Source organism: Culex quinquefasciatus, chromosome 2 (assembly GCF_015732765.1).
Source record: "Culex quinquefasciatus strain JHB chromosome 2, VPISU_Cqui_1.0_pri_paternal, whole genome shotgun sequence".
Taxonomy (NCBI): Eukaryota; Metazoa; Arthropoda; class Insecta; order Diptera; family Culicidae; genus Culex; species Culex quinquefasciatus.
Genome location: NC_051862.1, coordinates 85,828,928 through 85,856,444, shown reverse-complemented (window position 1 = coordinate 85,856,444; position 27,517 = coordinate 85,828,928). Strand labels below are relative to the sequence as shown.

General features: G+C 42.7%; 5 protein-coding genes, 2 long non-coding RNA genes and 1 pseudogene across 9 annotated transcripts; 3 read left to right on the top strand and 5 right to left on the bottom strand.

Moving 5' to 3' along the window:
- Nucleotides 1-169: 169 nt before the first annotated feature.
- Nucleotides 170-3,802, top strand: LOC6037743 (kinesin-like protein costa). Its single transcript, XM_038252704.1, has 2 exons — nt 170-250; nt 307-3,802. The coding sequence occupies exon 2, from the start codon at nt 318-320 to the stop codon at nt 3,552-3,554; it is 3,237 nt and encodes a 1,078-aa protein (XP_038108632.1). The 5' UTR covers nt 170-250; nt 307-317; the 3' UTR covers nt 3,555-3,802.
- A 47-nt stretch (nt 3,803-3,849) lies between these two features.
- LOC119766811 lies at nt 3,850-6,182 on the bottom strand. 3 transcript variants are annotated; one of them, XR_005277148.1, is made up of 2 exons: nt 5,885-6,182; nt 3,850-4,520 (listed from the first exon to the last, which is right to left on the bottom strand). XR_005277148.1 is itself a non-coding variant. In XM_038252707.1 (2 exons), exons 1-2 carry the CDS (start codon nt 5,983-5,985, stop codon nt 4,163-4,165), a joined length of 363 nt encoding a protein of 120 aa, XP_038108635.1. In that variant the 5' UTR covers nt 5,986-6,150; the 3' UTR covers nt 3,850-4,162. The 3 variants fall into 3 exon arrangements, 2 of the variants coding, with proteins under 2 accessions (XP_038108635.1, XP_038108634.1); XM_038252707.1 differs by having other exon boundaries at nt 5,981-6,150; XM_038252706.1 differs by lacking the exon at nt 5,885-6,182 and adding an exon at nt 4,989-5,035.
- Nucleotides 6,183-6,375: 193 nt separating this feature from the next.
- On the top strand, nt 6,376-8,138 carry LOC119766813. Its single transcript, XR_005277150.1, has 3 exons — nt 6,376-6,440; nt 6,501-7,146; nt 7,203-8,138. It is a non-coding gene; the product is annotated as an uncharacterized LOC119766813 (long non-coding RNA).
- Nucleotides 8,139-10,495: 2,357 nt separating this feature from the next.
- Nucleotides 10,496-13,683, bottom strand: LOC6047950 (annotated as a pseudogene).
- Nucleotides 13,684-14,241: 558 nt separating this feature from the next.
- LOC119766812 lies at nt 14,242-15,475 on the bottom strand. Its single transcript, XR_005277149.1, has 3 exons — nt 15,146-15,475; nt 14,415-14,852; nt 14,242-14,321 (listed from the first exon to the last, which is right to left on the bottom strand). It is a non-coding gene; the product is annotated as an uncharacterized LOC119766812 (long non-coding RNA).
- A 2,908-nt stretch (nt 15,476-18,383) lies between these two features.
- LOC6037744 (gastrula zinc finger protein XlCGF26.1) lies at nt 18,384-20,463 on the bottom strand. Its single transcript, XM_001847572.2, has 6 exons — nt 20,231-20,463; nt 20,047-20,166; nt 19,355-19,987; nt 19,193-19,297; nt 19,001-19,136; nt 18,384-18,922 (listed from the first exon to the last, which is right to left on the bottom strand). Exons 1-6 carry the CDS (start codon nt 20,333-20,335, stop codon nt 18,531-18,533), a joined length of 1,491 nt encoding a protein of 496 aa, XP_001847624.2. The 5' UTR covers nt 20,336-20,463; the 3' UTR covers nt 18,384-18,530.
- A 103-nt stretch (nt 20,464-20,566) lies between these two features.
- On the bottom strand, nt 20,567-25,315 carry LOC119767668. Its single transcript, XM_038256774.1, has 2 exons — nt 25,000-25,315; nt 20,567-20,849 (listed from the first exon to the last, which is right to left on the bottom strand). The coding sequence occupies exons 1-2, from the start codon at nt 25,301-25,303 to the stop codon at nt 20,692-20,694; spliced, it is 462 nt and encodes a 153-aa protein (XP_038112702.1). The 5' UTR covers nt 25,304-25,315; the 3' UTR covers nt 20,567-20,691.
- A 175-nt stretch (nt 25,316-25,490) lies between these two features.
- Nucleotides 25,491-27,510, top strand: LOC6037745 (nucleolar protein 9). Its single transcript, XM_001847573.2, has one exon. The coding sequence runs from the start codon at nt 25,585-25,587 to the stop codon at nt 27,490-27,492; it is 1,908 nt and encodes a 635-aa protein (XP_001847625.2). The 5' UTR covers nt 25,491-25,584; the 3' UTR covers nt 27,493-27,510.
- Nucleotides 27,511-27,517: the final 7 nt, after the last annotated feature.

Genomic DNA, 27,517 nt, shown 5'->3' with positions numbered 1-27,517 from the left:
TTGAAAAATGACAATGGCCGTTTTACAATGTTTTGCTTGATTTTAGTTTTCAGTGCAGATGAGTGCCACCGGGGCCACCAGCGATGCAACACTAAATGCAACATCAATTATGTTACGAGTGATTGTCGCGTATCTCCTTTTATGAACGGTCCCACGTGTAAGACAGCTGGAAAAAATCTGACAGTCGCACAGCAAGAACAACAACAACAAGCCAATATTTTGCACGATTCGCGTTCCCGTGTTAAAAATGGTAACATTTTTGTAAATTTACCCATTAAAACGGCTCTAAATCGTTAAATTTCCCAGCACAAATCATAATGGACATCCCACTGAAGGTGGTGGTGCGATTTTCGCCACTGGCGAAGCAAACTCCAGTGGACACGCCAAAAGAGAAGCTGCACCTACAAAATCCACCAACAACAGCAACATCAGCGGACCACCAGGAAGGCGAAGCTGCGGACCACCAACAGACTGCTGCTGCTGAACCAGACGAACTGGTAACGGTAGATGGCGGTAGAGCGTTTCGCTTCTCGCGAGTTTTTCGCGCCGACGAGGGGGCGGACTTGCAGTTTATTTACGCGGAATCGATCGCCGGGATTACGGAATCGGTGCTGGAGGGGTACGACTTCTCGGTGGTTTCTTACGGCGAGAAAGGTGTTGGGAAGAGTTACACACTGTACGGGAATGCGGCGAGCGAGGGGATCGTGCTGTGCTTTGTGAAAGATTTGTTCTGTCAGCTGGCGGCGCATCCGGAGCGGATGTACTCCGTTGGGGTGGCCTGGACGGAGATTACCGCTGAGGGGGACGTGATAGATGTGCTGGGGTCGGCGCTGATGCAGTGCTTTACGATCGACGAGATTTACAGTTTGCTGAGCTTGGGCTTGCACAGTAAGAACCCGGACAATCACAACATTTTGAGTTTGATTTTGGAGCAGCAGTGGACGTCGCTGAACGGGCTCAACCAGCATAGGCAGTCGACGATAAGTTTCTGCGACCTTTCGGGCACGGAACGGGAAGTGATTGAGGGGAAGAGTGTTCTTAAAGATTCGGGTTTGCGGCGGTTGGAGGATATTGTGCTTAAACGAAGTGATGATTTCAATGAGTCAATTTTGACGGCTTTCCTGAAGGATTCCTTTGGAGGTCGAGCTCAGACGTTGATGTTTCTTTGCATGGGTTCGTTGGAAAGCGACGATGCATTGATTAATCTTGAATTTGGTGAAAAAGCGCAAGAAATACTAAATCATGTCGTTATGAACACGTTTTCGGACAACAACGTTCCGATAATTGCGTTGAACGATGATATGCATGCTGCGATGCCTCCGGCAAACTACGAAGGTCTGTACTTTGCATCTCAGCAGTGGTCCAAGCTCCTTAAGAACGCAGAAAGTTTGTTCAACAAGTTGTTCAGCGCTGGCGAGTTGAACCAGCAGGAGCGTGGACAAATCGAAGAATGGCTCTACTTAAAGGCGGAATGTGACGAATGCTTCAGTTCGACGGAAATCAGTATTAACGCTGGAAATCAACCTGCGCGTGTGTGCCTCGGACCGATTGAGGAGATTGACGAAGGGGACGACACGCTGCAAACCAGCGGCAAAGTTAACAACAGTGACCAGTGCAATTCGGACAATGAAAGCGACTCGGATATTTGCACTCACCTGACCGACATGACCGACCGCATCCAGGGCTACATGCGGACGTTTCAGCTCAAAACAAACAATCTGATAAATGAAAAGTATAAAGACTTTTTCCAAGCTCACCCCAAGATGATAGACGATCTCAACGAAGAAATTCGCCAGCAACAGCAAAAGAAGCAGCAGCAGCAGCCAGCATCGACGCACAATCCCGCGAGAAGAAAGTCCATTTTCGATGCGGAATCCATCAGCAGCAACGAGCTTTCGCTAATGTCCCAGCTACGAAGTGACTCGACAACGTCGCTCGCACCGATCCCCGTCATCAACAGTAAAAGGTTGGACGCGCTCAACAATAATCTTCGCATCACGGTCGCCGGAATCGAATCGCTGAACGTTCAAATCGAAGTGATTCGCTGTACGATCGCACTCAAACAGGAATACATAAAAGAACTGATCGAAAACAGCGAACCCCGGTCGGTCGCCAAGTTGCGCTTCAACAACAAGAAACGCAGTCTGGAGGACGAGTACGAAAAGACTAAGAAGCAGCTCGCGAATGCGGTCGTTAAGAAGGTCAACAAAAAGGAAATCAGTCTGATTGAAAGGAAAACTTCCCAGCTGGAACAGCGGATGGAAGTGCTGGAGGTGATCCGACGCATCGCCGGGGAATCGGGACTTAAGAAAAAGAAGCTGCAACAGTCGGTGAAGGATTCGCAGAAGCAGCTGGAGGTGTTGCAGAAAATGCTCAAGAAAGAGCTGGAGAAAAAGGACGCTTACGAGAGGGAGATTGAGGTGGTCAAGAAGGAGAAAACATCCAAACTGAGTGCCATCCAGGAGTTGGGTGATGGTCGAAGCAAAATCAAAAATATGAACGAACGGATTTCACACATCGAGCACGTCCTTAAGGAAAAGTCAAGCAATCTTAAAAAGTACGTCAATAAGAAGGGAACCGAGAAGGATTCTCTGCGGCAAGAGATCATAAACCTGCGTCGAACGCGTGATCATCTGCTTGAGCAGCGATGCGCTCTGGACCGAAAGATCCGGGAGGAGAAAATGCCCACGTTCGACGAAGAACGCAAACTTGTTGAGTGTGATGAGGCGATCGAAGCGATTGACGCCGCGATCGAAATGAAAAACGAGCTAATCTGCGGCCGCAAAAGCATCGACACCGACGAAAGTCTGCAGCGTGAAAAGGGCGAACAAATGCTGATGGCTCGGCTGAACAAACTTTCCTCCGACGAGATGAGAACCTTGCTGTACAAGTACTTCCAGAAGGTGGTCGACCTCAAGGAAAACAGCCGCAAACTGGAGCTGCAGTTCATCAGCCTGGAACGAGAACGCGACGCGTGGGCCTGGCAGGAAAAGATCCTCACCAACACAATCCGCCAAACACGGCTCGAAAAAGAACGCACAATAACCGCCCTCAAGAAGCAGCACGACATGACGGTCAACCTGATGATGAGACACTGCGCCGCCGATACGTCCGCCTCCATCAGCAGCTCCCTGCCGGAAAATGCTCTCCACCCGTACGCACCGACACCCTCGGCCGACCTGGTCATCGCACCAAGCTCCAGCCGCTACCACCACCACCACCACCATCACCAACTGGCCCGCCTCGACTCGGACAGCGAAGCACCCTCGGCCAACCATCATCACCACAGCAAGCACCTCACCCACTTCAAAACCACCGCCGGAGTGGCCGCGACCGTGCTCGGCCAACCGCTCGCGGAAAAGGACCGCAAGAACAAGCTCTTCTCGAAGCTGCAGATGTTCGCGCGCATCCAGAACGGGGACAAGCGCAAGGTGTTCCAGTCGGACATTCCCCAGCAGAACCTGAAGCAACTCGAGAACTCGTCCCGGCCCTCGCTGACGAAGGTGACGCGCGAAAAGAACAAAATTATCATTCAGCACGACGGCAAAAAGTAGGTTGCGCGTTGGAAATTTCAGTACCTTTAAAAAGAACACAAAACAAAATCCTCCGTAGAATCTCCTGCAAGCGTTTTTTGCAAGTCCGACGAAATTTAGAGTTTAGAGAGTTTATTGGAAGTTAAAGAAAGGCGAAATATTGTGGCCAACAAAAGAAGAACAAAAAACAATGTGTAGCTGTTATTACTACCCACTGTGTATTAGTGTACGTGACAAATTGCATTTAATAAATGTTTTACTCGTGGTAATTGAAACGTTCGCTTTCGGACGTAATAAAGACGCGAGTCTAGTTGTCTTCGTGGTTCAAATAAGAGTGTGCATATATTTCAGATAACAGTACAATATGAGTAAGCGGAAATGAGCAGCACTCAAGAGAGTGTGAGAGGGAGCAGTTCTGTCAACCGCAGGGGTGTTAAAGAATTGGTTAATCTATTTAAGTCTAGATGTCGCGTTGGACATTACAACTCCTTTTCCCTTAAAAAAGCTTCATACCAAAATCGAACACACTTAAATGTGAATAAAATTCTTCTTATTTCTTGAAAGGACATTAATCTAAAAAATCCTAATTCAGTAAGCTAAATGAAGCTAGCACGAATTCACTTGACAAATTAAAAATATTTAAAATCCGCTTTGTGCTTCTTCTTAATCTGCCTCGTTGATCTGCGGATCGGCCGCTTTTCTCGTACAGGCTGTCGCTGATCAACTTCGTCCGACAACGAAGATTCACCCATCGGGTCATCTTCAAAAATCGAGGACTCTGCTGCGAATCCGTAAAAATCCGAATCATCGTCGGAATCTTCATACTCGTGTTCTCTGCGCCTCTTGCTGGTGGTTGGTTGTGGTGGTTGCGGTTTTGAGGAACTCTCTCCAAGGAAAACAAATGAGGGTCGTTTCCGGCGAGAGCTCTGCGGAATTTTGAGTTGACGCTTATTTATGCGCCGAAAGTACTCTGCCGCCAAGAGAGATCTGTAAAACATTTGCAGAAAGATGCATTAGAAATTTGGCTGGTAACCATTTTCTTGTGTCAGTTGGGTTAATATTTTTGTAGTAGATCAGGTCTCCATTCTTGAGATTAGTGAATGATTCTGTTAGACTATCATCATTGGTGTTTACTGTGTTATCATCTTGCGATTTCGTCAAATTGTGTTTAAAATTGTGTTTAGGGTTAATCAAATCCAATAAGGTTTTTGGTTTGTAGGAGAGCATTCTTTCAGAAGGAAAATTGTGATCTTTGGCTAAGCATGTGTTCCTGTAATTAAATAGAAAATTGCAAATTTGCTCATCGGTATCCAACCTCCTTATGTCAGGATCCAGGAGAAACTTTTTGAGAACTTCTTTCACCAAACGAACTGATCGCTCTGCCTGTCCGTTACTCTCGGGATGATATGGTGGGCTTTTCATGACCTTTATACCTTGTTTTTCAAAAAAACTTACAAAAGCGTCAGCATTAAACGGTGGTCCACCATCTGTCACCAAAACATCCGGCAGCCCGAACCTGGCAAAAATCCCAAGAAAAACTTTGATAACCTTTCTGTGATCAGTACCGTTCCTCATGTGCTCCAACTCGATCCACTTAGTGAAACTGTCAATTACAACCAAAAAAACTTTCTTCTCAAAATAGAAAAAATCTGCATGGATCCTGCTAAATGGTTTCGTTGTTGGTGTCCAATTTGAGTAAGGTGCTTTCCTGGTAACAGCTGTTGTTTCATGACAAACTTTACAAGATTTGACAAAATCTTCAATGTCTCCATTCATGCCGTACCAGTAAACAGACCTCCTCGCAAGTTGTTTGATTTTGTTAATGCCAGAGTGATTTTTGTGCAAAAGTTTCAAAATTTGTTCCTTCATGACCTCGGGAACGATGACACGATCCTGAAACAGCACACATCCATCGACTTCTTCAAGATCTCTATGCAAGGAGTAGATATCTCTAAAACGTTTCCCCATACGATCAGGCCATCCTTCACGCATGTACTTTAAAATCAACAAAATAAACTCATCCTTGCTAGATTCCTTGGCAATAATCTTGTAGTCGACTGGAAAATCATGGCTAAAATTTAAGTTCTTCACAAAATCAAAACACAACTCCTTGGAACCTCCTGAGATAAAGGAAATCGAGAGCAAAAATCAGCATTTCCCATTTTAGCTGCAGGTCGATACAAAATTTCATATTCATAAATTGCCATTTCATGAACATATCTCTGCAAGCGGGTAACATAAATCGAATTTCGTCCTTCTTTACCAAAAATGGCAATCAAAGGCTTATGGTCAGTATAAATCTTAAATTCTTTCCCGTACAAAAATTTGTGAAACTTTTTCACAGTGCTTACCACCGCTAGAGCTTCGAGGTGTAAAATTGGATAGTTTTTCTCTGCGTTGTTCAGAGTAAAAGAAGTAAAACTGATGGGTTTTTCTTCCCCGTTCACCTCATGTGCAATTACACCACCAATTCCGTACGAGCAAGCATCAGTGACCACTACAACGGGCTTGTCAGGGTCAAAATATTCCAAAACATTGGGCTTCAACAAAAATTGTTTACAATCATTGAAGACTTGATTGCATTCCTGGGACCACTCAAATCTGAGGGCTTTTGTTAATTTGATTATTATCCACCGGTGTCTACCGCGGTAAATGAAATACTTCAGTTTGACATTTCCAGATACATTTTCGTGTAGCATGTTTTGTCACTCGGGGAGTGCGTTCAGTGCTGCCATTGTTGCAGCATCCTGTGAACGCTTCCCAGAAATGTCAGTTTGACAAATAGAACTCAGTGAACGCATCCTAGAAATGTCATCTTGACAAATGGATTTTGATGTTTTTTTTGTTTTTCGATCGGGGGTTTTTATTTGCTGCTAAGTTGGGATTTTGTTTGCGCCGCCAGATTCGGTGAGTATTTTGAAATTCGTTTTTATTTTATTTTACTGAGTAGGTAAATATTTATTTCAGAACACGCATTCTTCTTGAAACGGGGAGCTCCAACAACGTTTTGCCGCAACCCTGTAGAACGTTGCAAATCCGGCAAGATTCCACCTCGAAGTTCGCGGCGGTACACGCGCCGAAATCCACCGCCGTGAGATCGCGGGCTTGGCTTAGCTTACTGAGAAATGTCAGGAGGGACCGCCCAAGTTTGAGGAAGCTTTGGACGCTTTGGACGGTTATGGAAAATACGCGAAGTAGGTGAATTGACGACCAAGTTGGAGAAGAAGTACTGCAAGTGCGGTGGCAAGCGGCTTTCGTGACTGGGTGGTGGGAGCCAGACTACGAAACATTGCGATCATGCGCGAGCAAGAGCTGTCCTTTGAGGAGGGCGTTGTCGCAGCGGTCGTGCCTCCAAGAGCCGCGCCAAAATCATCGAGTTAAACGTGCTACTGTTTTACAAAATGCTCTTTGCTCGATCGATTGTTCCGTTCTCTTCGTCGAAGATGCCAGCTAGCTCAAGTCCATCCAGAGTTAGATCTTCATGGTGTTTACAAACTTAAACATCGTGTACAAATTGTAGCTCACGGGAACGCCGCTGCAGAACCATATGGAAGTTAAGAACAAGTTCGACCTTGGGAACGATCCAGAACGAGACCGATGTATCAGGTATCAGGTAATTTGTTTTTAATTCATCTGTCAAATTAATTCAATGCGTTACTTTTTATTCAGGGTCATGAGCTGTGCAAAATGATGTGCCCGCACTAGCTGCTAGGTGTCAAAGCGGACGTGCTGAAGAACATGCCCGCCAAGTCTGAGTTTATCGTGCACTTGGATCTGTCCCCGATGTTTTTTTTTTAAGTACGACATAACGCGTTACTTTGAGGTGTTGGTCCCTAAGGCCGTTGGCGTTACCTGCTTGCTTATCACCATTATGTTGGACCTAAAGAAGTTCTGCAACCATCAGTACTTATACGTACAGGTTCTGCTGAGCCGAGAATAAACTACGAAGTTACGTCGCAGACGAAGGCGGCCGGCAAGTTGGTGCGGAACGCTGCGTCAGGAGTTTCTGCTAAGGCACCGAGAGCGCATCAGATTTGCTTTCTGCTATTGATCGTGGGTTACAACTTGGCCACGAAAGACGCACTCATCATCTACGATTCGGAGAACAATCCGCATAAAGATTATCAGACGTTTTCGCGTGTCAACGTACCGGACAAGCCAATGAATAATAATTTTTGTACCCTCTTGGTGGTACGACCTGGAACCTGGGACGGGCGAGTTAGACGATATTCTGCGATTTGGTACGGAGGAACTTTTTAAGAAAGAGTTGAGTTTTTTCAAACTAACAATGTAATAAAATTCAATAAATTTTATTTTATTTTAAACATTTTTTGTACTTTTTTAAATGTGTGTATTCTTTCATCCCTTTGATCGATATGTCAGATGGAAACAAACTTTTTTACTATTTCTACATAATTTCCATCATCTGGGGTGAATTGGGACAGCTGTTTTAGCCAGGTACTTGCCCTATATTTTTATATTTTATATTGATTTTGGATAGAACAGATACAGATCAACTAAATTAAAACATCGATTTCTTAATTTGAAGAATTGAATGATTTTGCCATTTACAGTAGTTTGTCCTTATTCAGACTGTAGTCCCGATTCGTCCCATTTATGGTACTCAAAAAATAATCAAACTTCAAAAAATAAACTAAACAAGAAACAAAAAACAAAATCAAAAAAACATAAAAACAGAAAACAAATAAAAAAACAGAAAAAAAAGCAAAAAAGCAAAGAAACAACAATTAAGAAAAGATAAATAAAAAAACAAAAAAAAAAACAGAAAGAAACTAAAAACAAACAAAACTTATAAACAAAAAACCAAAAACAGAAAGCAAAAAAAAACAAAAAACATAAAAATGAAAACAAAAAAAAACATAGATTAAAAAAAACAACAAAAACAGGAAACATAAAACCAAAAACAAAACCTAAACAATAAAACGGAAAAAAAAACAGAAAAAATAGAAAAACCAAAAAAAAACAGAAAACTAAAACTAAAAACAGAAATTAGAAAATCATGAAACAAAAATAAACGAGAATCAGAATAAAAACAGGAGACCAAAAACAGAACAAAAACAAAAACATAAAAAAAAAACAGAAAACAAATAACCAAAAACAGAATCTGTAAATTACAAAACAAGAAACCGAGAAACAGAAAACAAACAAAATAGAAAACAACAAAACAGAAAAAAAGAAAACAAAAAAACAGTAAAATGAAAACGAAAAAAAAAAACAGAAAACAAAAAACTAAAAACAGAAATTTAAAAAAAACAGGCTACAAAAAACGAGAAACATAGCACAAAAACAGGAAACATAGAAACCAAAAACAAAACCAAAACAGAAAACAATAAAACTTACAAACTTCTTTCGTGTGGGTATCTCTCCTTGTAACATAACCTCGTGCGAGTGTATTTTTTAACGGTTAAAAATTGAAATATATTCTGCCCTCGATTCTGATACACTTTCCCAATCAAGTAATATTGTAGCAGAGCTGGTTCTGTCAGAATCCTCAGAAATAAAGTCAGAAATAAAAATACTAGAAAAATTGCAGAAAAAAAAGATAATTAGGTTTTTCGTACCGTAAACCGGGGTGACTTTGATAGGATTTCAATTTGTTTTTAGCATATTTTCCAACAGGTAAGGTTTTTCTCAAGATTGTTATTTTTAAAACATGTACTGGGGTAGACTACACAAAGTCCATGCACTATTTCGGAATAAAAGTTTTTTCAAAAATGTTTAAAAAAATAGTTACGGTAAAAATTCTTAGTTTTAATTCCGGGGTGACTTTGATAGTCATAGTTTTTCTTGTTAAAATCATATTTAAGATGTTCAAACTTTATTTGTACCCTAAATGTGCCATCACTAAAGTAGCTGATATAGTTTTTAAGAAAAAAAAAACAATGTTTATATTTAGTTAACTAAGTGTATAAGCTTTTAAGCAAAATACATATAAATTTAAAGTAAAATTGTTAAAAAGTCGAAATTTCGCCTAAAATTAGTTAAAACTGGTTTTGTTTATAAAATTATCGATTTATTTTGCATTTTTTACAGAATTTGAAGCACAATTTCGTGGCCCTAAAACAGGCTGTTTGATTTGAAAAGTTTAAAGACATAATATTAACGTCTTATCGAACTAAGGGGACGGAAATTGCAAGTGGAGCTGAACTGCCAGGGCTTTAATTGGTTAAGAAATGGTTATTCTAAATTTCCAGAAACAGATTCCTGAAGTTTGATACCCATCTTGCCCCAACTCTTATGGTTCGGAAAATGCACCCCCATCGGAACATCCGCGGGGCCGTGGATTGACACCACGTATAGAAACCTTAGGACAAAGTTCTTTGTAAAAATAACACAAAAAGGCTATTATACATTTCGATCGCTCATTTATTTTAATTTTTTGTAATTATTAATTTAATTCACCTCAAAGTTATCTGCGATTAGTTGATGACTCCATCCCAGTCACGACGTTCTAGCAGAGTTCTTACAAAGCTGGATATTCTTACAGAATTCTAGCAGAAATGTTCTACCGAACTAGCAGGATTCTGGCAGAACCAGCTCTGCTAGAATATTTCGTGACTGGATACCCCAGGTCCATTTGGGAAGGATCGTCAAAACTGAGCCGAAGCTTGTGAACCTGTTTGATGTACTCACGGCGCAAGTTCGACCACTTGCAGTCCGCGAACCGACTAGACTAGTAAAACTAGCTGAACTCACTGGGCGAGACTTTTTTGATCTAGAAACGCTTACCACGTTTCAAGGCCGCCAGTGACTCGTGGGTTCCTCCAGGCCCAACCTACAGGATGTCTGTAGAAGATGGCTATGCTGCCGCTGCTGTAATGGCGCTTTGCCGCAGCTGCTGGCGGAGTTTCCGCAGTGGCCCAAGTGGTGGAAAAGAGTTTTTTTGTTTCTCAATAAATGGTATAATTTATTTTGTAACAGAAGGCAAATATTTGTTGTTTTTATGTGTCACCAATCTCGACGTTGTCCGGCACCAGATCGTAAAGCAACTCCTTCATTTCCTGATCCTCCTCGATGTCCGTGTCCAGCGCGCCCTCCTTGGTGATGTTCTTGAACTTCCAGTTGCGGGACTGTTTGCACTGGGATTTGTCGTTGACCAGCAGCAGCTCCGGAATCGCGTCCTGCGTGAGCTTCTCAAAGTTGCCGTTGTTGATGTTGGCCTCGGCCAGGTCGTACCCGAGCACAGAAGCGCCCACTTTGTGGAGGTGACCCAGGTGGCAACGGGTGTAGATCGTTTTCTACCCAGTTCGGATGCTTTCACGACCCAAACGTTAGGGAGCACGTGCCGGAACGAGACGGGTCCTGACGGGGGAACTTTTTCTTCACCTTGTCACAGACAATCTCCACGTTCATCACGACAAACTCCACCTTTCAAATCGCCTCGAAGGGACTCTTCCAGAAGGATCAATCAGGTGAATCGCGTTGGCCATCTTGGTGATCGGCGAGATGTGCCCCAGACTCTTCTGCAGTTTTTTTCCCAGACAGATGTGACTTCCCTTGGAAATAGGAACCACGTCCAGCTCGCACGAATACTTGTAATTGTACGACTTGCTGTGAATGCCGTGCGAAATCACCTTCTTGGATTTGGTCACCTTGACCGGCAGGACGGCCTGCACAAAGTCAACCAAAAGTGCTTCGCATCCGTCCGGTGACACTGTTTGTTCACGGTAAACTCCACCACGAAGACCTGTTGCAGCACAAAGGTGTCCATGAGGCGTCGAGTGCGGTTCCGTCCAGATAAACCCCCCATCCACCAGCAGTTCCTTCGACTCCAGACTCTTTCGGCGGTTTCAGGTAACGCTCGCAGATCCGGCAGAAGAACACAATCGCCTGCTTCGGAATGTGCGCCGCTATGTCCACGTGCGTCCGCCGACAAGCCACGCACATATTCGACGGATTCGGCTAGATCGTAGTCACACTCGCAGCACAAGCTGAAAGAAAAACGTTCCCATATTAAATAACATCACTGCTTTCACTTCTAGATAGTTTCCCAGCACTAACCTTCGCTTCGAGCCAAGCTTGATTTCGCTCCTATTAAAAATGATACCCGGCGGGAGCAGTTTAAAATAAACACCCTTTTCCTTGCCCTTTTCAATGAAAATAATTAACACAAAACTTTGGTGCACTCGAACACCGACGGAAAATAAAAACAAACAACTGTCAAAATTCAAAATCCACCGCTTTGGTGAGTCGCTGCACCAAGCTTTTTGTGTGGTGAGCCTGGTCAATGTTTTGGTGGAATTTTAGCAGAGAAATGTTTCATTTGAAATATTCTGAAATGTGTCATGCGACACCCGCGCGTCGCATGAAGTATTTCAAGAAAATCCACCGCGGTTAACCGCACTCAAATTAACAAAAGCCCTCTGACGTTCTTTTTCAAAAGATTGTACAGGGTGTGAAGACGAGGAGATAAATTGGGAATGAACTTAGAATAAAAAGTAATCAAACCCAAAAAAGCCTTAAGTTCTGAAACATTTCGTGGAGCTTTCGCTTCGCGAATAGTTTCGACTTTATCTGGACAAGGGAGCAGACCTTGGTCTGTCAAAATGTGTCCCAAATATGGCAAACGTTTTACAAAAAAATTGCATTTCTTCAGATTAACTTTTATGTTAGCGTTAGCTAATCTCTCCAAGACTAAATAAAGTTTCCCTCTGCAGTCTTCAAAATTATCTCCTGCAATCAATACGTCATCCAGGTAGCAAAAAACACCGGAAATTCCGTGCAAAATTTTATCCATAATCTTTTGGAAAATAGATGCGCTCGACGAAGCTCCTTGTGGCAGCCTGTTGTAAATGTAAAGACCTTTAATTGTGTTTATGACCATAATTTCCCTCGATTTGTCAGAAAGTAAAAGTTGCGTGTATGCGCCAGCTAAATCAAGCGCACAGAAAATTTTTGAACCAGAAAGTGCGGCAAAAAGATCTTGTGCCAGTGGAAGCGGGTATGTATTCGGTACAATCACCTTGTTGATCGACACTTTGCAGTCAATGACCAAACGAATACTCTGATCTTTCTTTATAATAACTACAACAGGTGAAGCCCATTCCGACGCCTCCACAGGTGTAATAATGCCGTCTTTCTCCAAACAATCAAGATAATCAATAACTTTCTGTCTCAAACGCAAAGGAACATTGTATGCTTTTTTAAAAATGGGTGTATTATGCTTTAAAACCAAATCTCCTACAAAACCCTTAATTGGACTTGAAAAATCCTTGTCAAATACTGTAGAGAACTTACTCTTCAAATCAACAACAACACTATCATTCTCAACAGCATGCACACCTTGTGCAGGTAAAGATGGTCGTGAAAAAGCTGATCTCCAGTTGCTGTAGAAGACGTCCAGCCATGTCCTTCCCATGAGCGGGATGAAATCCATCTCGCAACGCAAGATGACAAGGTCCAATTGTTGTTGCACACCATCTAAACGAGCATTTACCGTCACTTTTCCCAACACAGTCAGCCTCTTGCCGTCTATCACTACTAACCGCTTGTTACAAGGCTTAACGACAAGATTACGAAAGTTTCTGTTAAACAAATCTTCAGAGATAACACTCTCAGCTGATCCACAATCAATCTCCATGGTCATACGTCTGTTTTCCAGGAGAGGTTCAACATAACACGGTTCGTTGATCTTGTTGACAGACGAAATCATCATGCAGGCCATATCGTCGTCGTCACTGTGCAAGTCCTTCTTCAAACGCTTAAAAAGACCGTTGCCACTTGAAGAAGGTTTAGGAGAATCAACAAATTTAACACTTTGTTTAGGTTTACGCGGACTACGATTAGTAAGACGATAGCAAAATTTCCTAGTGTGTCCGTTCTTCTTACAAAACGTACAGAAAAAGGTTGGCTTCCCAGAATCACTCTTGTTCTTGTTCCTATCGCTCGAAAAAGAACGAGTTCTGTTATTACTTCTACTCCTGTTCCGGTAACCTCCCTTGTTCGGTGTACGATCCGGTCTTCTTCCCAAACGATTCACCAAGCTACTTCTACCATCATCTCCGTTGTTCAGAATCCTCGTGCGGTTCGACGACAACTCCTGATTGAGTATCATCTTCTCCGCCTTGTCCGCCGTCAAGTTGTCCTCATCGAACAACCTTTTTTGTAAACCTCTATCAAACACTCCCATGACAAGCACATCCCTAATGGCTCTGTCCCTAAAATCACCGAAACAGCACCGTTCGGCTAAAACCTTGACCGACAACACATAATCTTCGGCCTTCTCGTGTTGACCTTGCTTCCTGGACCAAAACTTGAAACTATGTAGGGGAAATTCTCGTATCTTTGGCAGGTTAATCACTCGCACCTAATTCCATCCAATTTGCTGATTTTCACTATTTAAACAACTAAATTTGCAAAACTTTTGATATAAACTTGCTTGCTCACTTCTTATTGAGCTATTTATCACTCGATTTCAGTTGAAAACGCTTTTAATTAGCTTTAATTGAATGTCAAAGTTCTTACCTGCCAACATTAGAGGCACGCTGGAATTAAATGCTGTTCCCCTATCACCTCTGAATCACTTTTATCGTAATGCTTTTTCAGTTTGTCTGTTATTGTGTCATAGCTCAAATCTTTTAAATTTTCACCAGGGAAAAGTTTTTTCAACATTGTATACACCTCCTGGCCGCAGATGGCCAAAAACGATGTTTTATAATCAGTCTTATTCAATTTATTGTGGAGAAAATCCACTCCAGTTGTTCCAAGTATTGACTAAATGGAATTGAACCGGGTAAATAAGGTTCGGTGGTAGCCGTCAAAGACATCCTTGAATAAATAAATTAAACACAAAATAAAAAAAATCAATCGCAAAATAGCACCAACAAAAAAAACACAAAAAACAGAAACAATATCACATACCTTTGATCTCGTTGGCCAGCAGTACAAAACTACACGTCTTCGTCCAGACGGAGTCAAAATTCCTCAAAATTGTTCTCAAAAATAATCCGCACCAACCACACCGCGCAGCAGGCCTTGCTTTGCCGCCGCCGACGATCACCAGCAGCTCTGCTTCAGCCGCCGCCTTCGTTGATGAAAATATCACCACCACCAGCAACACCAGCGGTTTCACTTCAGCCGCCGACGCCGCCGTCAAAGAAACTTTCACCACTACAACAGCACCACCAGCGGTTTCACTTCAGCCGCCGACGCCGCCGTCAAAGAAACTTTCACCACTACAACAGCACCACCAGCGGTTTTGCTCAGCCGCCGACGCTGCCGTCGATGTTGAATTGCACCACCGCGATAGCACTTTGAGCCACCGCCAAGCAAGAGATTTTCCCTCTCTCTCTCCACGCACTGCAATGGAGGATCAAACAAAAGAAAAATGAGCCCTCGATACAAAATGGTGGACAACTGCGTCCCCACTAGGCTTTTCTGTTTCAAACAAAAGAAATCCAATTTCTTTGCCGTTTCCGTCAAATAATCAGCACTAAATGCTTTTAGCACTTCTTTTCCTTGCACCTTGGGAAAAATCGCAGACAAAAAAAACGCTCAACGCACAAGCGAGAAAAAAAATGTCGCAAAACGCCTTTTCTAGGCCACACCAAGAAAAAAAAATCTGCAGGTTTCACCAAAAAAAAAATACTCACAAAACCACTTACGCCGAAATAAAAATCCGCCGATTTGTTCACGCTTTCAATAATTGCAAAAAGACTTCTTGAAATTTCTAATTTACCTACGTCGCCAGTTGAAACGTTCGCTTTCGGACGTAATAAAGACGCGAGTCTAGTTGTCTTCGTGGTTCAAATAAGAGTGTGCATATATTTCAGATAACAGTACAATATGAGTAAGCGGAAATGAGCAGCACTCAAGAGAGTGTGAGAGGGAGCAGTTCTGTCAACCGCAGGGGTGTTAAAGAATTGGTTAATCTATTTAAGTCTAGATGTCGCGTTGGACATTACAGTAATTATTTAGCATCCCCAACTGAAACGTGTTTTACTCTATCGCCCTAAACTGTCCATACAAACTTTGTTGAAAAATTCTTCTTTTTATCTTTTTAAGGGAAAAGTGAAATTTATTTTCCGTCAGTCTATTTCATTAAAAATCACATGATTTAAAAAATATATATATTATTACAAATTAAAAATTTATAAATAAAAAAATTTTGATGCAAAGAGTAACTAAAACCTTGTTTGATCGAGAAAATCTGTGTGTTCGAAAATTCCAGAGTTGAAAACTCATGACTCATATGTTGTTCTGAAAATTTATTCTAGAATTCTAAACTAAAACATAAACATAAAAAAATCTGAATTACAACAATTCAACCATTTTTAACTTAAAAATAAAAGAAAAAAAATCTAAAATTGAAAAATAAATCAAATTATTTTGTTATAAAATTTGAAAATTCCGGAAATCTTCTATTCCAAAATTTTACAATTCAAAATCTAAAAATTCCAAATTTAAAAATTCTAAAACTGAGAAATTTTAAAAGATGTCAAACCGGAAATTCAAAGAGTTTAAGATTCAAAATTGCAGTTTTTTTTTATTTCCAAATTATTATATTATTATTTTTTTGAGATATATTTTTTTATGAAATGTTTAAGATTTTGAATTGTTTTGCAAATATATATATTTTTTTTCGCATTTCGCCATTTTCAGTGTAAGAACGGGCCTTGACCGATCTTATGCACCAGGTTCCCGACGAACACGCACTGCCCTTACACCTACATCTCACCCTTGCTCTGAGTCAGTACGAGCAACACGCTAGAACACGCTTTGAGTGTTCGTGCCAGGCATGCACACCTTCTTTACCGGTTACGCATTTTAACTCGGCCGGGGGTGGTTCATTACGTAGGGTTTGATGTAAGTATAAGCGCCTGACCATTCATAGTGGCCTATCAACTTTCATTAAAGCAAAATCTGTTTTATTTTTAGTTTGAATTCAAAAACTAGTTGTTATTTTACTGTGTATTGTTTTCCCCTGGAATCTTTCCTAGTGTTGAGTCGTGTTTATCTGTTGCTATTTCTTTTGTCGCGGTGTTTTGTTACAATTTTTGGTCCTAAGCATGTTATAAAAGTTTACCAAAAGTACAATGGTAATATTTGTGTTAACCCTCTACTGCCCAATTTTTTTTTCGAATATTTTTATTTTTCCCGTGTTCAGGAGGTCATTTTGAGCAACTTTTGTTCTACGAAAAACTTTACTTCTCTTGTTTTATGTTTTTCTTGTTTCATTTTAAGTATTTTAATTTGTATTTATCTTGTTTAGTTTATGTTTGTTTTCGGTAGTATTTGGCCTATTCTACCACCTCCTATCATTACATTTTGCCTACCTAATTTTTTCATGTTTTTACAGTAACTTTTTCAATTTTTTGCATGTTTTTCACACTTTCTGCTATAAAATGGCACCATTATCATTTAAATTGTAAATAAATGCGTCGAGGCATAGTCTGGGGCACTAGAAAAATTACTGCATACTTCTTTTTACTTAAAATATAGTAAATGTTATTAAAAAACACGCCAAAGTTGACCCTTAAAAAAATGACATTTTTAAATACATTGGCGAAGTCACATAAAACAAGTAATACTTCCAACCCATACATTTTCTAAAATTTTAAGAGTTCTATCCAATGCTTTTTAAAGATCAAAAATTGGTTGAAAAATGGATTTTTGGCGATTTTTTAAATCGAAGCCCGTCTAAAGGCGGGGTTGGGTTGTAGAGGGTTAATCCTTTAACCATCCCATAAATTGAGTAAGGGCTCAAACCACACTTGTTTGAAAAAAGGGTGAAGATTGAAAAAAATAGACAATAAAAGAGATTATATTTTATAAAAAATCGAGAATCAATAGTAAGTGAATGATGATTGTATTTATTTTAAAGAATAAAAATATGAAGCTAGATGTATTAGATGTAAAATTAGACAATAGTTAATAAATAGAGATACAAAACAAGCTTAGATTATAGTAATGATAATTTATAGGACAGATTAAGAATTATTCAAATAAAATCAATAAAAAGATTAGGCGAATGATAAATAGACTTGATTTTACTAGTACATTAAGGAAAAGTATATTTTTAAGGAAAAAAACAAAACAAAGTTTGTTACAGCAGTATCAATTGATAGAAAAGAGTGGAAAAGCTTTGAGAGATAAGAAAATCAAAAGTTAGTAAAATTAAAATCAAATGTTGGATATTAAATAGAAGAATCAGTGAAGAATTAGGAATCAGAAGAGCAAAATAAAAATAGGAGATAGGTGGTAGCTGAGAATAAAGAGTAGTGAAAACCCCGTTGTGCGATGGTTCAGGTACATCCACAGCAGTTGACTCAACATACTGCGAATCAAAACAATACCGTCTACAATCACAAATTTCTTCCCTTTCCCACATCGCGACGCCCCTTTCTTTCAGCCGTCTCGACTCTGACCCGCGGTGGTCAAAGGTTTACGAGCCGTTTCCACAGGCCACCAGCTAGGTCATCATGAAAACCAAGCCAACGTGGAGGTAAGAAAATAGGACACTTGCAAGGAACCAGAGCTATACTGTTCTGATCAAGATGATTCGGATGATCTAACAGAACTACGGATGTATGCATTTGCGCTCCTTCCAGGATGTTCCTTACCTGGACGTCAACCGAAGAGCACGGCCTGCAGTTTTCATTGTATTTTTTTATTGTCTCAAAATTTGTAGAGGCCTTCCCTGTGACCACCCTGTCACAACTGTCCATACAAAAACGGTACGTAAATATTCGAAAATCTGTATCTTTTAGAGGAATTTGATTTGGAATCATGCGAAAATTTTAAGGTATTGCTGCGAACTATTCAGAAAAAAAAGTTTTACGGAATAAGGCGGCATTCTATAAAAATAATTATTTTTTAGCATTTGAAACATTGGTATTAATTACACAATTACGTTTATTTTCAGAAATATAACTTAGTTTACGTTATAAGAGATATTATAGAGTTTACAAAGATTCATCATTTCCCATCCCTACGCCAAGCCACTTTATACACAGTTCACATTTTAAATGTATGTTCTCACTGTAAATGCTGCTGCTGGGGCGCCCCAAGCGGAATCTGCGGCGGTGGCGAATGCATCATCATCGACGGATGGTGAAGCTGAGTTTGCTGCTGCTGCGGATCAAGCGCCAGCTGGGGTGCAATTTGCGGCCCAACCGAAGGCGACTGCTGTTGCTGCATCGATTGCTGTTGCTGCTGTTGATGCTTCCGGTGCGTTTTCATGTGCGTTTGCAGCGCCACCGATTGGATGAAGCGCCGGCCGCATATCTTGCACTCGTGCGGTTTCTCTCCCGTGTGGATCATGACGTGATGCTTGAGCGTTTCGGCCTTGCCAAAGGAGCGCTCGCAGTACGTGCACGAGTACTTCTTGATGCCACAGTGGACGATGCGGATGTGGCGGCTCATGTTGCCTGGGTTTGAGGGGAAGGAAGAATGAGGGTTCCGGATTTTTTTTTTTTTTTTTTTTCGTCCAACAAGTGTCAACCTACCAATGTTGGAAAAGACTTGTGCGCACACGTGACACGTAAATTGCTTTTCACGGGTGTGATAGTTCATGTGAACCTTTAGCTCGTGACGAGTCGTCTTCTTCATTCCACAGTACGGGCAAACGTGATTTTTGACTCCCTATAAAAATTTCCAAAAAATAAATGGGTGAAAACTCAACGTTAATTCGATCTCACCTCATGTCTCATTGTGTGTTCCTTCAACTTGTGAGCCGTTGGAAGCTTCTTGTTACAAACTGTGCACTGGAAAGGCATATCGCCAGTATGAATGTAACTATGTTTCTGAAACGAGCAGCAAAATTTAAGTTATCCTTCAAAATTACGACCCATCCACCTTACCTTTAGCGCCCCGGTCGTCGAGAACGTCTTGCCGCACTGATCGCAAACGGACCGCTTCTGCTCCGGCGTCACGTAGTTCGGGTCGTGCTTCTTCCGGTGCTGCTGCATCGTTTGCTTCGTCGAGTAGACGTGCTCGCAGCCCGGAAAGTCGCACGGATACTTGACCTTGTTCTCCGAGTGCTTCTGGTTGATGTGCAGCTTCAGACTGTTGTACTTGGCGAACGATTTGCCGCAGGTCGTGCAGAGTGCCGGTTTGAGACCCTCGTGCATCCGCATGTGGCCCTGGAAGCGCGTTTCGCTGCGGAACTTTTTGTTACACTCCGTACAGGGATAAATCTGCTCCTTGCTGTCGTCCACCGGTTTGGACTTGGCGCTCTGCTTCTGCTTATTTTTCCGCCGACTGGCAATCGGTCGTTCGTCCTCCGATTCACTCTCGCTGCTGGAATTCGAGCTGGAATCTCCCTGGAACGAATTGTCATCCTCGGAGTGCTCTTCTTCTTTTCCCGCATTCTGTCCGTCATCTTCCGCCAAGTCGTTGTCAGAGAAATCAAACTGCTCAATCTTCAGCGCGTCGACGTTCGGCTTGCACTCCAAATCCACGACATCTCCCTGGTCTGGTTCAATTTCCTTTTTCTGCAAATGAAAATCAAGCAATCTTAACGAGTTCAAAATTTTACCAATTTCGCACTCACAATAGCCGATAGCTTGTAATGAACCTGCAAGCAAACCGTCCGGAATCGGTTGTACTCCAACAGCTTCAGGTGACATCCCTCGCAGATCCGCTGCCGGTCCGAATCTTCCCCTGGAGGCAGCTAAAAGACCAAAAAAAAACAAAATTAAATTCCCCCTCAAACCCCTTTCCAAAACAATGCTCACCTTAATCGATGTCAGATTGAAGTAAATGTCGGAATACTTTTCCAAGTACTCCGACAGCTGGTTGGTCCCGTCGGGGAACTCCCCGCAGGCCCGGCACATGTCCATCTTGTTGAGCACTATACTTCAAACCGAAAAACTATTGTAAATAATTCACGTCGAAAAAACGGTAAACTCTTCAAAGGGAGGAAGAAAGCCACCGATGCAGCTGCATCAAAAATATCAATACGTCAGAATCTGTCACAATGCACGGTTAGGTGAAAGCGTGGAGAATTTTGTTCACACAAAGTTCATGAGTACTACTCGATTAGGTTATTTTCACACTTGAATCGAACTTGATAATTTTTAAACATATTTAATTTCCCAACAAATAATATTTAATATTGGTATATTTTTAATCGCTCTTACATTTACGAACGGGTTATATCAGCAATGTAATCGTATTTTTGACATATTGTGAAGACTTAACTTGTATTGACTTCCGGAAGAGCCGATTCCTGGTGTAGTGCAACCTTTGACAGGGTATCGGTCATGGTGTACTTCACCTCCAAACTGTCCAGGCGCAGCTCCTCGATGTGGCGGTCCTCGAGCATGACGTCCAGTTCGTAGATCTTTATTTTGCCTGCAGGAATAGACGGGAAAATTTAGATTTTAGATTAAGATATATTGGCAGAACACGTCTTGCAGGGGCAACGAACAGAACAAGAATGATTTATTCAACAAATTACACTCAAACCCCGATGGTTTGACACCAACTGTTGTCAAACGAACGGGGTCACGTTTTAGTTTGACACCCCTTTTACACGGAGTTCACACACACTACCAAACGTTTGTTTTGATAGTGTGCGTGAGCGCCGTGTAAAAAGTGACAGTTCGTCACTTTTTAGTTTGACTTTGACCAACCAACGGGGTACAAACTAAAAAAGTGTCAAACGAAAAAGTGACCAACCACCGGGGGTTGAGTGTATAACACTTGACGGCTTCGGGCTTCGATTTTGCGAGTTCCAGTGGTCAGGATCTCCATCTCCTCCTGAATCCTGGACACTTTGTTCTCCTGATCATCTGGATCAGCCAATCGACACTCCACTCCTTTCTTTTGGTTCGACAACTCACACGCCGTTTGGATAATGCTCGAAAGAAGTAAACCGGTTGTACCACATCTTCGTGATACGGGACAGGATCCTTTATTTTACGTTGATCTTGACCCAAATTTGGAACACCACTCAATGTATACTCAAATACATCCCTTTTCTTCGTCTTCTTGCTTCGACGTTTGCTTTCGATCAGGACTCCCACAAACTGCGTACCCACCACCGCTGCTGTCTCTCGCCAATAGGTTATGGGCCCAGTAACCAAGGCGACAACGGAATCAGAATCTGCAGTTTGAAGAAAGTCGAGGAAAGTGGAAGCGAAGTTTAGAGTAGAGAAGCTGAACAACGAAAACAATGCGCAATAGAGATCTCCACGGTTTCTCTCACGCACACCATAATTCAGTAACAACATTTCAAAAGGGCGAAACCTACGATCCTGCCGTTTCGGGAAAATCAACATTTAAAATTTTGCAATTCCGATCAATTCCTATTTCCACAAAAAAGCATGAAAACCATCATTTTTTTCAAAACGTAATAGAAAATAGCAATAGTTTCATCATAGAGAGCAATTTGAAATTAATTAAGGTGTTTTTGCTATTAAAAATTGAGAAAAACAAATTACGCCTTTTTGAAGAGCGTGCCTCCATTTTCGCCCCACCGTATCGAGGTTTTTAAGCGAAGATGACGTTCGAATGGTGAACGCCCGAAATGTCAAAATCACGCAGTGGTACCAACATTACGGAAAAAGTGTGCCATGACATGACAGCCACATTTTTTTTCTAATGTTGGTGCTACTGCGCGATTTTGACATTTCGGGCGTTCACCATTCGAACGCCATTTTCGCTTAAAAACCTGGATTCGCCACCCACTCAACCAAAACAACGGTTTAGCCCGTCAGGTTACGCCACAAAGCAAAAGTAAACAACAGATTCGCCCTTTTGTTTTTTTTTTTTTTTTCATTTTTCGGGTTTTTAAAGAAAAAAATGGTGAAACAACTATTTTATCTTTGTGAAACGTTACAGTCAGTGATAATACAGTGATATTTGCAACCTCAGTGATAAAAAATTGGTCATAAGGAGTCCGATTCAGGCCAAGACTCGTTGAGCTAGGATACACCGTAAGTAGCAAGTTGGTTTGACGATGTGGTCTATATTGAAGTGACGTTTCTTGGGGTGTCCCCGCCGGAAGTGGGAGACATGACACCCCGCGACACCACCCTGCCTTCTTTGCATAGCTTCGATGGTTACGGAGGCGATGATTTTGTACGGCATTCCTCCTAAACCTCCCTACACTAACTTTTTGTAATGCAACTGTCCGACCCAGAATCCCCGGATGTCCCAAGAACCGGTAAATTATGTACCTTCATATCTAGATTGTGAATCCAGACCAGATCCGATACTACCATAATTAAAATTAAAAAGTTATGGATCATACAAATCTGTGGTTGTTGTGGAATTGTGGTCAGAGACATCAAAAACATACATTTTGATCCATTTTGAGGATTGTCAGGATAAAATTCACTAAATTATAACGAAAATTTAGTGTTTCTAAATATACGTCGGAACTTGCAGAAAACACTACATTCGCCCCTTGTGATTGGATGAAAACCTCGATGAAAACACAAGGGCGGAAACTCAATTTGGTTTGTTTTGATTGATGTTGTTTATTAGCCCTTTTGTTTTTTGCTTGTAAAACTACGTATTTTCGGAATTTTGTGATTATGGAGAGTGTTTTAGAATCAGTTTTGTTCACTTTATATGATTCTGACAAAAACTCAGTTTGTTTACATCTGAGGGTTTCGCCCTATTGAAAAGTTGTTACAGAATTCTGTGTTAGTATTTGTATCTAAAGTATTGTTTTGGTTTTGATCGATTGTGATTGGCTGAATTCCAAGCAGCTGATTTTGTTTACACTATTTTTACGCAGACATAGGCAAATCGAGTAGCCGAACTGGCCTTTAAAAACCAGCTGTTTACCACGTGCTCATGGTATAACAAAGGACACAGCTGATTTTGACAGACGAATTATTCTACTCGATTTGCCTATGTCTGTATGTAATTTTGTTAAACACTAACACACTATCGCGCGTGGATATCTCTATAGGCGTTCGAAACGGAAATGCTGCTAATCTGGATGAGGATGTCCAGTTTGCGATGCTCTTGCGAAGCTTACTGATGAGCTACAATTAAGTCTGGACTGATTTGCTGATCATTAAGGACGAGGATCTTAAGCTGGATTACGTGAAAAGGAAAATTCTTGACCAGGAGCGCAAGATGAACGAAGGTGAAGCTAGAAACACGACAGTTGCGTTACGCAACTTGGGTACAAAGTGGCATTCAAGAGGAAGCTGATCTGCTACAGATACGGTAAGGAAGGCCATAATAAAGTGGATTGCCCAGATGAGTGATTACGACGTGGAAGTCAACGACAACGCTAGCGTAAAGAAATCGTATGCTTTTGTATTGGACAACAGCAAACGGCAAGAATCGATCGTGGATTCGGGAGCAAGCTCCCATGAGTGCTATAGAGGAGAAAAGCAACTCACGACAAAATTTTGAGGCTAGGAATTTTGACAGGTATGATTTTCATAAAGTATTCGCCTCCTTTTCTCTCCCACAGAAAACTGCGGACAATGTAGCTGTCAAACTAGGCCAAAATGTTAAAGTCACTCACAAAATGAACTTTGAGTGATTTGAGTTCATTTCTGACTTCACGATTTTCTCCTCTATTGAAACAATTCAATGTTTTAAAATATTTTCAAAATGCAGCAAGCAAAATGAGCGCTTCCCAAACACGGACGGGAATGTCAAGTACCTAACTTGGGGGAATACATACACTCCGCACCAGCCAGACTTCCAGACTGTTTTCAACATTGAATTTAGACATGTCTGTCATGTCATGGTGCACCTTAATGCTTATTATTTACGAACTAAATAGTTTTTTATTGGTAACGGAAATGATGATGTTTCTTTGATCGCCAAGTTCTTCCAGTAAATCGGTTAATTCTTTTATTAGAACGGAGATCAGAGCATCTTTCCTTTCGAAACTGATTTCGATCGGTTTTTTTCCTGTCCGGCTGTGAATCAGCCGGATATTGTCGGATAGCTTTGGCCCTACAGGCTTCAGTTGGTCCAGAGTGTATAGCGGTGACATCCAGTTCGATGAAGTACTCGATCCCCGATGTACCACTTCTTCAAAGTCAGTGTACGTTACTGGCGGCGGCGACGATTTACGCTGCTGATGGAGTAAGCCCACCGCCATAAATGTGTGTCCTGACTCAAAGTATTTGATGTTCCGCGTTTTCGTGTCCGTTTCAGCAGAATTGTGCAACAAAATCGGGAACCCAAAAGGATCCAATTGCCCCGAACAGTTGTCCATCCAGAGTCCAGAGCGTGATCAATGCAACGGTCTTGTGGGGCTTCAAGAACCGGATCTAAGAATGTTCCTTTTTTAAAACACCGCCAGCTCAGTTGTCGCCTTGGCATGCGTTTTGGCGTTTAGCAAAAAATCTCATCTGAGCTTGACAGCTCTGAAAGTTTGTTCGAAGCCTGTTGGTGGCGCTCGCGTGTTTGATGCCAGTTTTTCAAGTGAAGTTGCCAGCTTGTGATTTCTTTGAACAAAGTCTTTTCAGAAGATTTTTTTTTCGGAATTCGCTTAGAAAAACCTTCCAACACAACTCACCCAGCATCTCCTTGTAGCTGTCGCAGGTCACCCGGTACTGGGCGCTCACGTCCACCTGCATGCCGACCACGTCCTTGACCGATTCCTGGCGCGCCCGCCGCCCGATCCGATCGCGCACCAGCTCCTGCACCTCGTCGAGCACTTCCCGCTGGCGCGACGTCAAACTTTCGCGAAACTCCTCGTCGGCGCGGCAATCCTTGGGCGGGACCGCGCTGGCCATTTCCTTCAGCTGGCCACGGTCGAACGGTTCCGCAAGGTAGTGGTACTCCTCCAGGACTTCGACGAGGGCGTTGGTGGAGGACATTTTTTTAAAGTGAAAAATTTTCGCGGACGATTAATTTTGAACGAGCAAAAATGTGTTTGTGGGTATCTACCGAAATGGTCGAAATTAAATAGATGAGGTCAACCAGGTTCGTGCACGAAAAGTGGGGAATACTCCAACATTAAGTGCGATTCGAAGTTACTTTTTCTGATTTTGCGTGTAACTCAAATGCACGTGTTTTTGTTTACTTCTTCAACTTCAGAAATTCGGCGGTTCGAATGAAAAATTAGTGCGGTTTAATTTCTTGAATTTAAAACGCAAAAATGGAAGAATCGACCGCAAGTGAGCCGCAGACGGAACGTGGCTCGAACCACTTCAAGAATCGCAACAAAAAGAAGAAATCCGCCGGCAAGCGGTTCCTGCAGAACGCGAAGGGTTTCGGCCGGAAGAACAGCTTCGGGAGGGGGGCTGAGCTGGAGCAGGACGAGTACAACTATTTCGTCGAGATTCTGGAAGCGATGAACGGGCTGGAGGACGCGGACGAGCGGAGCACGATGGCCTGCAACGTGTACGAGCAGATCCGCGAGAAGGAGATCAAGACGTCGTCGAATCAGCTGAGCAGCCGGGTGTTGGAGAATCTGCTGGGGTTTACGGACGAGTCGACGCTGGAACATCTGATGGAGGTGTTTGTGGAGAACTTTCGGGTTGTTTGTTGCGACAAGTTTGCGTCGCACGTGCTGCAGAAGATGCTGTTTATTGCGGTCGTTCGGTGTGTTGGCGGGAGTCAGCCGGATCAGGAGGAAGACGGTCCGGCCGCTAAGAAGATGGCTAAGGGTGAGCTTGGCCGCGAGTTGGAGTACAACATGGGCCATGAGTTTGGAGAAGGGCACCGGAAGGTGTGCGGGAAGTTCGTCAAAAAGGTGGCGAAATTCTTGCTGAACAATTTGGAGGACTTTGTGTGGGATTCGTTCGGGAACTACGTGATCCGGCAGTGCATTCTGAACCTGGCTGGAATCGCGGAGCAAAAGATTAGCAAAGGGGAGTCTTCGGTCGTGAAACGGCTAACCGTGCCGGAAAAGTGGACCAAGCTTATCAATGAGTTCAGCTTGCGGTTGCTAGCGTGGCCGCAGTTTGCCGATTTGCCTTACAACGAGTTCACTTCGGTTCTGCTGCAAAACCTGCTCACTTCGCTGGCTCGAAGCGAGGACAAGTTTCAACTGGCACAAATCGGAGAGAAGCTGCTGAACGAGAGCTTCCTGAAGGAGGAACCTCCAGCAGAAGATGACGAACCAGAAGCGGTACCGCTCCCGAAGGTTTTCCAGCACGACAGCTCGATTCGACTGTTGGAAGTGCTTCTCTCCGTGTCCAGTGAAGACTTCCTTAAGGACAATCTCTTCAAGCAACTCTTCCAAGGCAAAATAGTTCTGCTGAGCAATACACGTGCCACTAACTTTGCCGTCCAAATGTTGCTGGATAACATTGCCGACAAACACTTGCTGGAGCTTTTCTTTTCCGAACTCGACGCGGGTCTCGAAGAAGTCCTTCAACAAGGTCACACCGGAGTCGTTGCGAACCTGGCCAAAGCTTGCAACCGGCTAAGCTGCCAGCAGGGAAAGCTGATCAAACTTCTACTAGACGCCCTCCACTGTTCCGACGCCACCGGAGAAAAGCTGCTCAACTCCGTGCTCAAACTCATGCCGCCGGAAGTGCTCGCCAAGCAGGAAAACGCCCCAATCCACCTTCACGGCTCCGTCATCCTGCAAGCGATTCTGGAGTTCAACAAACCAATCAAGCTCGTATCCGCCATCCTGGAAACCAAAAACGACTCCCTGGCCAAGATTTTCACCGACCCGCGCGGCTCCTTCGTCGTGAACGCCTTCATCACGTCCAAATTCGTGGGGGAAAAGTCCCGCGAGAAGCTGATCCGCCACCTCGAGGGATGCTACATGGACCTGGCGCTGTCTTCGCACGGATCGCGCGCCCTCGAGCTGCTCTACGGCGCGGCCAGCCCCACCCAAAAAGAATCCATCGTGAAGGAACTGTCCGAACGGGTCGCCCAACTCAACAGCAAACCCTGGGGCGTCATCATCAACCGGAAGCTGGCGGTCGACAGCTACCGCAAGAATCCCACCGCGTGGAAAAACGGAACGGCGGCAGCGCCGCTCAACGACAAGGTCGGCAAGCTGTTTGACAAGGAGATCGGGGGCGCCGAGTCGCGAAAACGTAAGTAATAAACTGTTACTCGATCAGACATTT